This window comes from Drosophila pseudoobscura, chromosome 2, assembly GCF_009870125.1.
Source record: "Drosophila pseudoobscura strain MV-25-SWS-2005 chromosome 2, UCI_Dpse_MV25, whole genome shotgun sequence".
Lineage (NCBI taxonomy): Eukaryota > Metazoa > Arthropoda > Insecta > Diptera > Drosophilidae > Drosophila > Drosophila pseudoobscura.
In genome coordinates this window covers 27044590-27057695 of record NC_046679.1, presented here as the reverse complement: position 1 = coordinate 27057695, position 13106 = coordinate 27044590, and the positions used below count along the sequence as shown (strand labels likewise).

The following is a 13106-nucleotide window of genomic DNA, read 5'->3' as shown; positions in this document are numbered from 1 at the left end:
ATTGCATTTAGAGCATTCCATTCCATTGCGCGGTTCCTTCACGGTTCTGTTCTTTTCTGTTTGTTGTTGACTTGACTGCTTTTTGATGTCTTCCTTGGGTTTGCTACCTTCCCCGTGTCCCCGTTGCTGTTTCTTATCGCCAACTGACGTTTGTACTTCAAAATGTGTACTTAAGATAATGAAAATGAGGAAGAAACAGCTATGGGCCATGGGCCATGGGCCATGGGCCACGACACGAAGGGGGGTCGGTGCCGCAACACATGGCATGGAAGTATCGCAATGCAGACATATCCACAAGACATCATCAGACATCAACTCAAATCAAAATGTATGTACAGGCAGGAGTGGTAGAGACTTGTCATCGCTTGACAATTTTCCTGTGCTTTTGAATGGTGGAGGGTACAGGGAAAACCTTAGAGATTGAGGTCTTCCAAAGTGTCTTTCACTGACAGAATCTTTACTCAATCCTTTGGGCCTGAGAGGTCTTCCCCCTCCATGAGGTGCTCTTCCCCTTTTTGGCCACAAAAAACCAATTTCATTTAAGCCAAAGATCACCACTGCGGATAAGGTCGAAAGGTGCACTTGATTTGGGCCCACTTTCCCTTGGGCCGTTTCTGGGAATTCGTTCGTTTTGCTATCGCCTGGCACTTAATAAGCATATTCTAATCTAATCAGGGGATCATTAATTAACTTCCAAAAGTTAGCTTTCGCCTTCTCAAGTGTTACTTGAGCCGTTCGATGCTTTTGGCAGTTGGAAAATTTATACAAAAGTCCAGTGATATCTTATCGATGTGGGAGCCAAAGATCACCACCACAAAGTAATGTTGCAACTTATTCCATGAGGAGAAGAATATAACTTGTAAATGAACACTGGTATTCCACTGATCCATGATATGGATTTGTTCTTTGATCGAAGATCTTTCCGATAGTTCACTAAACACTTTTCCCACTCTGTTCGTCCTGGGGAACTTGAGAGTTTCCTTCACTATGGTATCTTTCATGGGTCGTATCCTTGTGGAAACTCCCTATTTGTCGGACGCGGACATGAAACAATGTTTCCATGTTGAAAATCCCAGTTACACTCACCAACTGTGATTAGATTCCATGCCGTTGGGCCGTCCAAACTTAAGGAATTACTGAAAAATTCAAATTATTATCGCTTATTATCTTGGGACATTATCAGTTCAAACACTGATATACTGATACAGAGCCAGAGAGCCCAGAACCCAGAACCAGAGCCCAGAACCCACAGCCAGAGGCCCAGAGCCACAAAGAGAGAGAGGACAGAGAGAGAGCACAGCCCATGGAGGCACAACTGGAAGTGGCAGTGGCAGTGGCACCTCATGGCGGTCCGGTTGCAGATACCCCAAACTGATACCGATATCCTACCAGGCTGGAGGAGGGCAGGAGGGGGGCTCTACAGCAATTGATAGCAAATCTTCATTATCTTATAAATACAGTTGCATGTGTATTGTATTGCTAAAAAGCCAAGATTAGATACTTTTATCTAGCTGTGGGTCAAACCACAAGAACCCCCCAAGAAATCAGCTACGTCACGATTGGGCCAGGGGCTCCCTTGTGGCATTATCGCTCTCTCTTGGAGGATAGGATCCCTTGGAAGGAGGGGGGCTCGACACCCAGTCTGTGTGTTCGTGGGGGAGTCGGAGTCGAAATCTCTCTCTCTCTGCTAAGATACGTTAACTTATCTAAGGCCACTATCTATTCTCAGATATTCGATATGTTTCGCTTTCGCTATATATACTATACATATGCCACACATATCTGTAGGTCGTGTATTATATGCGACGAATGTACGATAGGGAAAATCACTTGTGTTGATAGGAACAATCGGATGGCTGAAGTTCTTTTCAGCATTTCCTCGGGAGGAGGCAGGAGGCGCGGAACGTGTGGGTCCGCGGGGATCTTTTTTTGGTTTCTGTGAAAGTTCAAGTGTCGAAAAGAGCTCCCGTTACCGTTACCGCTCCCGCTCCCGCTCCCCGTACTCGTAACTATTTATCTCAACAGCAAAATGTCAGTGCTCATAAGTAATAAATAATGTACACTGCCTACCCAAAAAGCCGCACTCCCAGAGCCACTCCAAGTAGCGATTCCAATCAACCCCAGTAGCCATGATTGTTAACGTTAACGTTAATGGCGTCGGTGTTGTCTGCTGTCTGCTGTCGGCTGTCGTCCCACGTTTACCTCCGCTGGCCATGCGAAAACAATGCACAATAAGCACAGCACAGCACAGCAACCTTATGGATTATTATGGATTGCCAGTATTAATACTGACTCATGACACGCCGTTCCATGGCCTGGCCTCATTGGCAAACAAAGGTGCGTATTCACGAGCCCACAAACGAGACGAGTGGAGTGGAGTGGTGTATGTGCCACATTGGAGACGACACTCACCTCCACTCGAAAACATATTGCTGCTGCCAATCGCAGGGTTTGCGGTATCTCAAAACCAGTATTAGATCTCTATAGATGTTCTAGTGCTGCATTCAATCATCATCACCATCTGCAGAACTTGTAGTATTTTGTCAAGATCTGCTACCATTGTTTTGATGATGAATTTAAAAGAATAAAGAATGTATTTACTTCTCAATTCTCAATATAGTACGAATATACATGCTCATTTATACAGGAAAATATGTTGAAAACGAGGGCTTTGGTCCTTCAAAATTAGATGTAAAGCATTTTATTCAATGAGATATTATTTAAAGATCTACCAGAGTAAATATGATATATAATATATATGCTATAGGTCTATATATAATATTCCCGATCCTCCATTTGCTTGGGATATTCCTAAGACTTCGTTGGATTAGAATTTGCTCATGAATACTCCTTTAAAGAAACCCCACCGACATTTCAGCTTTGGCTAACCAAAACTCTTTCCTGACTCATCCACTGGGGTTATACATCACTTCTTCCAGTAACCAATCCATAAATACACGACTGAACCATTCATTATCCCAGTGACAAAACAAAAGAAACCTTAACTCCTCCTTCATTTCGAAGGAGACAAGCCAGACCCTTGCCCCAGCGAATGCGCAGTTCCATTTGCCATAACTCATGTCCGCAAAATGTCGGTAGCGGATGATTTATGGGCCCCAAAGCCCTGGCGGGTTAATAGAATTTACTTGAACCCAAAATGCTTTCAAATGCAGAATGCAGGAACGAAACCAGTGGAAGCCGGGGAATCAGGGTCAAAAGTAGAGTCGAAGCACTTCCATTTGCCATCCAGTTTTATGCGATCGAACCACGCCATGGAGCTGATGGCTGATGCCTGATGGCTGCCTGTGCCACACACGGATTGGGCAATGCTTCGGTTTCGGTTTCGGGGTGGCAGTGGCAGTGGCAGCTGGTGTGGTGTGGGCCGGGGGTTGGGGGTTGGACCCACCCTCGAAACGGATGGAGGCTATAATTAAAACTATGGCGCACGCCTTTGTTTAATTTCCCAAAGAGTTCTTCCCCTTATCGCCGCAGACGACCGCCAAATACGCCACCGAACATGGAAACAAAAACAAAAATAAAATAATATTATGGCAGCAGAACAAGTGACGAAAATTGTACAATATATAAATTAAATTTCCAACCGTCATTCCACGGCGCAGCGAAAAAAACACAACTGATCGCCCATAGCCGATACTGTCAAGATGGGCCAAGAACGAACGAAAAGTGTTTCGAGTAGATAGTGCTTCGATTTCGTGGAGCCCAGGTCTTTTGTTTGGTGGCGCACTAGCAGTACTTGAGACTGTGGACATGTTGAGGGGTGTTTGATTCCTTGGGGAAGATATCGACGGCCAGGCTATGACAGCAATGGTCAGCAATGTTAAGTCCCACCCTCCCGTCTGTTGTGTCTATTCTGTTCTGTCTGTTCCGCCGCCTCCTAAGTCTTGCGTCTTAAAGACGGGGGGGCCGTAAATTCAGTTAGAAAAGCGCCTAAGCCCAGGCCAAGGCGGTGCCATCAATTAGGGTATTAATTGCACGACTCTACAGACGAAAGACGAAAGCCTCCTTCCTCCTGCATGAGCCCATGAGTCAGTTCTGAGTTCCAGTTGTTGTTTGTGGCACGGGGAGTGGACTCTCTCTGTCGTATTAATCTCTTGTAATGTTGAATTCGTGTAGCGCCATTTGTAAGGCGGGACTCGGCTCGGAGGCTGTCTGTCTGTCAGCTTTTTGAGTGATTAATCACTGAGCTGATATTTTGCGACACGCAGCAGCCGCACACACAGCCAGTCGCTACTTGCAACGGAGCCATAGCCATAGCCATAGCCATAGCCATAGCAAGAGGCTATTAGATACTTTTTGTCTGGCGGTGCACCATGATTTATGCACCACATGAGTTGCAACAATTAAAATTATCGCACTAACCGATTTCCCCATTCATGGGGGCCCAGAACGGGAGAGCAAAAATGCCAGTAATGTCAGCATTATAAGCGGAAAGCGAGGGGATTCTCCTCCTCTTTCTACGTGCCTGTTAATGGCCCTCATATATCTGCTTGGTTTATGACTTTAACTATAAACAATTTATGATTGGCCCCAGAACAGGACTGCTGGGATGTCTTCTATGATAAGTGTGCTTTTCTTCAGAGATTTTTGCAATATTTAAAAGCAGTAAAGATGGATGATGGCGACGGGTTAAACGTCTCAAAGAGGAGAGCGTATATTTGTTAGAGGTTTAATTATCACAGAGGAGGAATAATAATGTAATAGATTTCTAAAGAAAGAGGTAGCCTTTGAAGTACTTCATGTAAGGATTGTTACCAGAACGAACCTAGAATAAAGAGAACTGAAGATTCGATGTACCGAATCTTATCTGGTTATATCTATCAGATGTTTAAGTGACAAAAACCAAGGCTTGAAGATCGGTAAAAAGGCAGGAAAAATACAGGAGGGATACCAAATATTATTTATCTATGTTGCGTCAAAGGAAATCTCCTTCTGGTACCTTTAGTACCCTCCATAGTTGAAGTTCAATAAAAACCCAATGAATCTATTGCGATCGTGGATACGTTTTGTCAGATCTCTGATTAGGCATTCCTCCACTCGAACAAAAAACTTGAACAGAAACAGAAACAGAAAAGGCAGAAAGACACTTCACCCCAAAAAGGAAATCAGAAAATTCAATCTTTGCTGACAGGTTTTTAGAGGTTTTTGCAATATTTACAGCACCTGATCCTCGACCACGTGTGTGATCGTCGATCGTGGAGTGTGTGCCTCTCTGTCTCTCTGTCTCTCTGGTGCCCTGGTGCTCTGTCGATTTTCATTAGTTACAACACTTGAGAGCTGATTGTGAAGTGGGGAAGTGGAGCTGCGCCGTCAAAAGCGGCCCACATACGAGTATGTAGGGGATATGGTCATATAAAGTTTTTGTTCACGACAGCGCGACAGGTCTCCAGGCCCAGGCCCAAGCCCATGGCCCAAACGAGCCCAAAGACCCAATAGACCCCATAGACCCATTCTGTTGACGTTGACTAACGCTGGCCCCATGTTTATTAGTTTGCCAGAAAAGTGTTTTATGAGTGCAATTAGAAAATGCGCTAGACTAAATTGCACAATTGACAAATAGCCAAATGGTGGAGAGTCGAGAGTGGGGGTGCCTGGTGGCTGGTGGCTGGTGCCTCTCCATGGGCCACACCAACCCCATCCCCATCCCCAACCTGGTGGCAGTCGAGTCGTCGTTTGCTGTCACACAGAACTGTGGCTGGTGGTGGTATTTGTATCTCACGGATACGACAACGAGCACTTATCGCCCGTCGACAACTGTACTCGCACACACACACACACACACTCCCGTAACCGTACCCTTATCGCTGCTGCCCTGTATCCCTGTATCTGTGCGATAAGATAACCAATACCACCACTGCCAAAATATACAGCTGTTCATGTGTGCGAGTGTGTGTGTGTGGATACGCATAGGAATAAATCATAACTCACCCACACAGGGAGAAGGTAACACCCATACAGGTGTGTGGAGGTAAGTGCTATATGGCACGGTGCATCTGTGTGGGTATCTAATTGGGCGGCAGGCAGGCAGACCGCAATGCGTCGCGTCGCCTCGCCTCGACTTCGTTGTTGTACTCCGCTGCTGCTGCCGAGTCCCAGGCCCAGACACACAGACCCGCCACAGAACCGCAACCACAGACCTGAAACCACAGCCAGAGCCGGAGTCGGCACCCAATTAATTGTTACTGTTAAATGCACCGCGGAAATCGAAGTCTGAAAGTTCCTACCAAAAAATAATATATTGTACTAAACACCTTTTCGCGCCACTTTTGAGCCACGCCCGTTTGCCGCCCCCTAGCTCTGATAAACCCCCAACACACAGTGGACGGACGGTCAACCAGTGCATGTGATAATAATTTTCAAAAAAAAAAAGAAACAACAGAAATCAAGTGATAAAAGCGAAACTTAGATAAAACATTGGAACACCATCCAAACACTAGACTACACTTCACCCCCGAAGAGAGCTTGCAAGGAGGAGAGCAGAAGGGAGGAAACGCACATTGATGGTCTGCAAAATTATCTCAACGAATGTCAAGATGCAGCTGAAGGTGGGTACAGCACATATTTAGAGTCTAACAGGTCATAGATGATATAGAAAGTGAAGTGATGGAAATGAAGGTATAGAATCAAGGGATATCATAGGAGAATGACTGCTTCCAGAAGGCAGCTGTTAATGGGATCAAAATCTGCTAAATTCAAGGAAGTTACTGTGTTGAAAATTTGCCAAAATTTAATGAAATATCTAACTGAGAAATTATGGGATTTTTTTCAGTAAATCTACAAGATATTAATGGCAATTTAATGCCTTTAAAAGTGTGACATTAAATGAACAAATTTCTGAAAAAATATAGTAGTACTTCCATTTAAAAAGGAACCACTTTTGATAGAAGTAACAGTCCCCTAACAAGCATCCAAATAACATTTGAAAGCCAGAATAAATTAAGCAACTAAACGAGCAGACTTTTGAGCACATTTTTATACCATTTTTGAAGATCAATTTACGAGATCTGTATAAGCATATCTATCATCTGGAAAACATTGTGGTAGAGTTGAGAGATCATAAAAATGTTGTTAACCGTTTCTCACACAAGTTCATTAAGCTAAATAGACGGCTATATAAGACCATATAAACCAGGCTCTAAAAATGTTTATAGATCGGCCATGGAACTCTATTAAATCAGAGCCTGAGCTATAGGAACTCTATTAAATGGCGCTGTGGTTTATAAAAATATTAAAGCTTTAAAAACTGTAAAAAAAGGATGGAAGAAAAACACATTTAAACTTAATTTCAAAAGTAATTTCGGGGCATTTAATTTGGTTCAAACGGCAGCCAGACCTGGCCATAGACAGCGGGGCCTCGTCAAGGAGATAAGACAAATTGATTTATAATGAATGACTCATCTTTGGGGATGCAGCGGCAAAACTGCGACACTTTCTGGCTTTCTGGGCCACTCAAAGGAAAAACCCCGAAACAATCCATTAAGAAAAAACGAGAGAACGGACCGTAAAAAGAACAGACACTGAAACTGAAACTGAGACTGAGTTAAATGTGGAAAGATGGCTAATCTTTATGAGGCCTGAAATTCAGCTGGCGATCGGAGGTGGCGTCAAAATACCTTTGACAAAAATACAACAAAAATTTGGAAACACGCACATTTTGACTCTGTCTTCGTTTCATTCATGAAAAAAAAAGGAAAAGAAAAAAGGACACTCTTCTCTTGGCTAACGCCAGTGCGGATAATGTGAAATTTATGTCAATCTTATCACCTCGCTTTGGTCCTGGTCCTGGTCCTAGTTCTGCTTGCCTTTATCGCAGGGGATGGAGCAGGGTTTATGAATGAAATTGCCAACCCTTGTCCGTATGTTTGTCTGGGGGTTGCCGCCGGAAGTCCAGGCCCGTCGTCCAATCGTAATCGAGAGTCCCTTAACAGTTGCTCAATGGCGGCATCGGCATCGGCATCGGGCTCTGGATCGGATAGTTGCAGTTGCAGATACTTTTATTAGACACGCGTCGCCTCGCCCGATGGCCGATGCCTGATAGGGGTAGAGTTTTCGATTGATGGCCCTTTAATAGAGCTGTAAATGCAGCTGGCAAATGGTTCGGCCTTATCGCACTTTCATTAGTGCCCAACGCTGCAATGGACTTTAATTAATCGAGGGATAATCTAACGATCATGGAAGGGGAGAGAGGGAGGAAGATAATAAAGTAGTCATCAAAGGTTCCATTACCAGAAAATGTTTCATTGAGGTATTTTCTGCTGTCTCAACCACAAGCCTCAAGCCCAGAGCCAGACCCCGGCTCAAGCTCAAACGAAAGCGAAACGAGTGGCGATTGTACATATTTAGCATATACATATGTATATGTATATGTGATATCTGCTGTTTATATAGATAAAATGAGTACGGCTGTGGGTGTGACTGGCAGATTTCATTCATAAGTTGAACCACTCCCTTGAGCACCTCGAACTCTTGACAAATAGCACATGCCACATGCCACTTGCTCAACTTATTGTAATTCTACAATGCTTATACGAGTATCTGTATCTGTTTCTGTTTCTGTATCTGTTCCTATCGATGACGTACTCCACGGAGCAGGTGGGATACAAAACCATGACCTCTCGTTGGAGTCCCAGCAGCAGCAGCTACTGATTATGTACATTGATAGCGCCTCGGATAAGATATTGTCCGTATCGTTCGGCTGTAGTATCTTAACTTTTGTCGCGGGGCACGTGTACATACCTATCGTACTACTCAAAAGTCGCATGTAGCCTCCCCGGGGAGTCCAGGTTTATCTGCAGTTTGTCAAAGTGACGTTTTGCACCACTTTATCTCTCCCGGCATCAGGAGTCCGGAATCCGGATCCCCCCCCGGATTCATTGAACTTTGCCCAAGAAAACGCATACTCGGATTAGTTTTGCCTAGAGTCAATAGTGGAACCACTTCCCCTCGGAGACGGACCTCTCAACTTCCTCTTGACCTCTATGCGCTATTGCATTTCTTCTGACTTTTGGACTTGGACTTTACACTGTGCCAAAGCGGGTAATTTTTCACTTTTTTTATGACTTGTCAACCATGAATCATGGCCTAAGACTTAGACTTGTGGATCAATCATTTGTGGGGCACAAGTCACAAGTAAATTCCGCGTAAAATGAATCAATTATACTCGTAATTGTGTGGAAGGTAAACACAGAACATCCGTTGTCTTCAAGGGGTGGCGCTTCTTCGAATAAAACTTGAGGGAACAAGGAGCTGTTTTAGATATACTTGAACTATCCTTTAGCTGCGTAGCTCTTCCATTTCTATCCTCTTTCTATTCTCTTTCTCTAAGTTTCCACCTATAAAAATCCCACCATATTGTTCATCCATTCTCGATTGCTAGTCATCCTTGAATACGAGTATGCTTGTGCCTATGGATTTCCCCATGCAAATAAATAGTAGATACATATTGTATTTATAGTTTATGGTGAAACCCGCCTCAAAGCCTTTGCATTATATGGCACTTGGGGCACCTGTCGGAGGTGAATCAGGTGACAATGACGATCGAATGTGTTGACACAAGTTTGGGGGAGAGGTGCAGACGGTACAGGCGGTAGTACATGGCCACCCCCAATGGAATCGAGGAATGAGGTCATAAACCAAAATCGACTGAGGTCTGACGTACATATATAACGTATAGGAAAACAGCAAAGCGATTTCTTTTTTATGGACAACTTTTATTTCCGTCCAAAAAGGAACTAAAAAGTAAGCAAATGAAAACGAAACTAAGCCGCGATCTGGGCTCTGGGCTCTCGGGTGTGAGGTTCCGAGGTTCTGTATGCAAACATTTCTGGAATAAAAGTGAAAAATGTGTACGACAGTGTTGACAGTGAGAGGTACGTCTACGTCCCACTCGGGGTCCCCCGTCAACGTCTTCTTGTAAGGTCTTTGAGGTTGTAGGCGACAAGTTGAGCCGCCTTTGAAGTTGCGAGACGGCTCTGGGTCTCTGTTGACTTTGGTGGCGGAAATCGAGGCAACCAGTTCGCACATTTGTGGCCGGAACTGGAGCCACACTTTTGACGTAGCCACACACTTCTGACCGAGACTTTTGAGGCATTCATCATTTGTCGCTTGTCCATTGCAGATGGAAACGCAGACAACGCAGCAGCAACAGCAGCAGCAGCAACAATTGCAACAGCAGCAACACCAACAGCAACAACAGCAGCAGCAGCAGCAGCAACAACAGCAACAGCAGCAACAACAGCAGCAGGTCCAGGTCCTGACCAAGCAGCAGATCCCATTGATAGACAAGATCAAGCTAGAGGCCAGCAATGGAGCCGAGCAACTGAGTCAGCAGACAGCCAGCGCCCTGGAGGAGCAACAGGAACAGCAGCAGCAGCAGCAGCAGCAGCAACCAGCAACATCCGTGGGAGGAGTCAGCAGTGATCCTGAAGAGCAGTACGTGGTGGTGCCACGCACCCAGCAGAGGCGCATCCTTACCACAGCGGGAACACTGTAAGTTTCAAGGGAGAAGTCTCCTCTAGAAGTCCACTCACGCACAATCGCTTTCTCTTGCTCTCGCTTTCAGAGAACTCAACGAAGCTCGGGAGGGAGAGCCCAGCAGTGGGAGCTCTGGTTCCGCCTCGGAGGGGCACATCGTGTACCAGCGCAGCTCGCACCATTCCCCTGGGGCTGCACACGCCACGCACTACGTCCAGATGGCGCCGCGCAATGCCGAGGTGCCAGAGGTGCCATCAGGTGCGCCACCGGGCACCCTCTACGCCTATCCCTCAGGGCAGATCATCTGCAGCGGCGAGGATGTGACGGCCATCAAGATAGAGACCGTCGAGAAGGGCGAGGTGCCAGGGGAGTCGCAGCAGCTGCATTCCCACCAGCAACAGCAGCAACAGCAATTGCAACATCAGCAGCAGCAGCAGCAGCAGCAGCAGCAGTGTCCCACCCCCAATGGAGCCGCCTATGGGGAGGCCATTGTGATCAGTCGAGAGGCAGAGGCACTGCAGCATCACCACCAGCAACAGCAGCAGCAGCAGCAGCAGCAACATCAGCAGCAGCAGCAACATCCGGCATCAGCGGTGCACATCGCCAGCAGTTCCCATGGCGGTACCGTGCGCTTTGTGTCCGAAGACGGACGCTTCTCCACTGCTGTGCCTGAGGCGTCCGGCTCCACGCTGTACTACGATGTGCCCGTGGTGGATGCCAGTGTCCATGCCAACGAGTCCAAGACGTACGCGGACCTGGGCAACGCCTATGCCTTCCCTCCGAGCTCCAGTTTCACGAGCAACAGCTACGCGGCCACCCTGCAGCAGGGGAACACCATCTACACAGTGCCCGGGGGCCAGTTCTTGGCAAAGTCCGAGGCGAGTCTCAACTCCCTGCGGCAGACAGGACCGACGACCTTTCTGAACCCCTTCCCAGACGGCAGCCAAGCCATCGACCTGTGGACATCGCCCGCTCCGCCAGAGTACCAGAATACACCATTTGTAAGTGTGAATCCCTCGGAAATCCCTCGAGAAATGCCTCACTCCTCTGATCTTCGCTCTGCAGACTAACTTCCATCCGCAGGTAATGGACGAGTATGCCTCCAGCAACATGACCACCACCCACTGGTCGCCCGCCAGCAGCATCGGGCAGTACGATGGCAGCCTGGTCACAGCCTCCGCCACATCCTCTCCGAACCACGAGCTCAAATGCGAGAGCTGTCATTCGCCGTTCGTCCGCAAGGGCACGGACTTCTTCTGCCCCAATTGCAGCTTCATACGCATGACCCCACGCATGCCCCCGCGGCAGGCGAAGCCAAAGACCCCTGCGGCACCCAACAATCGCCGGAACGGAGTGACCTGCGCCAACTGCCAGACCAACTCCACGACTCTTTGGCGGCGCAACAACGAGGGCAATCCCGTGTGCAACGCCTGCGGCCTGTACTTCAAGCTGCACAGCCTGAACCGGCCGCTCTCGATGAAGAAGGAGGGCATCCAGAAGCGGAAGCGCAAGCCAAAGAACAATGGAGGAGCGCCCATACACAGGCACGCCCAGGCACCACTGCCAAGTGAGTAAAAGATGCATTTGCTCATTCGTAGAACTCCTTTCCTCAGAATAAGGATACATTTGATCATTCAAACTAAAGATAATGGAAATGGTGGAGTGTCCTTTGGATAGCTCTGGTTTCAATGAGATCTTGCAGAAATTTTTCTAGTTATTAATCCCAAAAACCCTATCCATCCCCAGGCATGTCGCAAGGTGTCAATCTGATGGTGAACAACGCCCCTCTGTATCCATCCCAAGTGCCCATGAATATGCTGCACAGCCAGCAGAATGCCAGTCCCGAGCTGCACGACATGTCCACGACGGGACCGGCCGGAGGATCACGTGTGGTGGCCATTCAGGTGCAGAATGCCACGGGTGCAACGCCCAGTTCCGAGGGGACTCTGAATATGTCCGCCCGCCACCATGTGACCGGTGAGAGCCATTCGCCGTACAGCCAGCAGACGACACCGTCGCAGAGTCAGTCGCCGCATTTACCCAGCCCCGTAACCCTCAATCGCCAGATAGTCCAGCCGTAAGTACCGCCAGAGAGATCTGTAGAGCATTGAAAAGAGAGTGATTGGATTGGGTTTCTTTCTTATAGAGTACCTGCCATTGAGAGCGGTCGCAGTTCCTCCAACAACAACAACAGCGAACTCCCACCGAGCGTCATAACGCGCACTGGTTTGCCGGAGCGATCATCGAATAACTAAACTTTAAAGCGAACTAAAAGTAAAGCAAACCAAAATGTCAAGATTGCCAAAATATTTATTTAAGCTATAGCTTTAAGATCTACATATGTACTATATCTATTGTGTAGTAGTATCCAATGCCCCAGTTAGGAGGAGGACGAAAGGAAGGAAACTTTTGTTGATCAGAGGAATACTTGAAAAGTTTCTGGATAAACCAATCAATCAATCATACCGTTTAGTCAATCATTTGAAATGATTTGTGGACCCGTATTCCGAGCACTCTAGAAGTATTTTAGCGAAAAACAAAAGCACGAGAAGACCATAAAGAAGCCTACGATTTTGTATGTTTAAATCAAATAAATAAATAAGTTGTAAACGCAG

At 46.7% G+C, this 13106-nt stretch overlaps 1 protein-coding gene across 2 annotated transcripts; it reads left to right on the top strand.

The window, feature by feature from the left end:
• The first annotated feature begins 1972 nt into the window (after nucleotides 1-1972).
• GATAe (endoderm-specific GATA factor) lies at nucleotides 1973-13106 on the top strand. 2 transcript variants are annotated; one of them, XM_001359684.5, is made up of 6 exons: nucleotides 1973-2337; nucleotides 10136-10506; nucleotides 10580-11492; nucleotides 11557-12058; nucleotides 12238-12568; nucleotides 12638-13106. In XM_001359684.5, exons 1-6 carry the CDS (start codon nucleotides 2296-2298, stop codon nucleotides 12744-12746), a joined length of 2268 nt encoding a protein of 755 aa, XP_001359721.4. In that variant the 5' UTR covers nucleotides 1973-2295; the 3' UTR covers nucleotides 12747-13106. The 2 variants fall into 2 exon arrangements, with proteins under 2 accessions (XP_001359721.4, XP_033232463.1); XM_033376572.1 differs by lacking the exon at nucleotides 1973-2337 and adding an exon at nucleotides 6014-6563.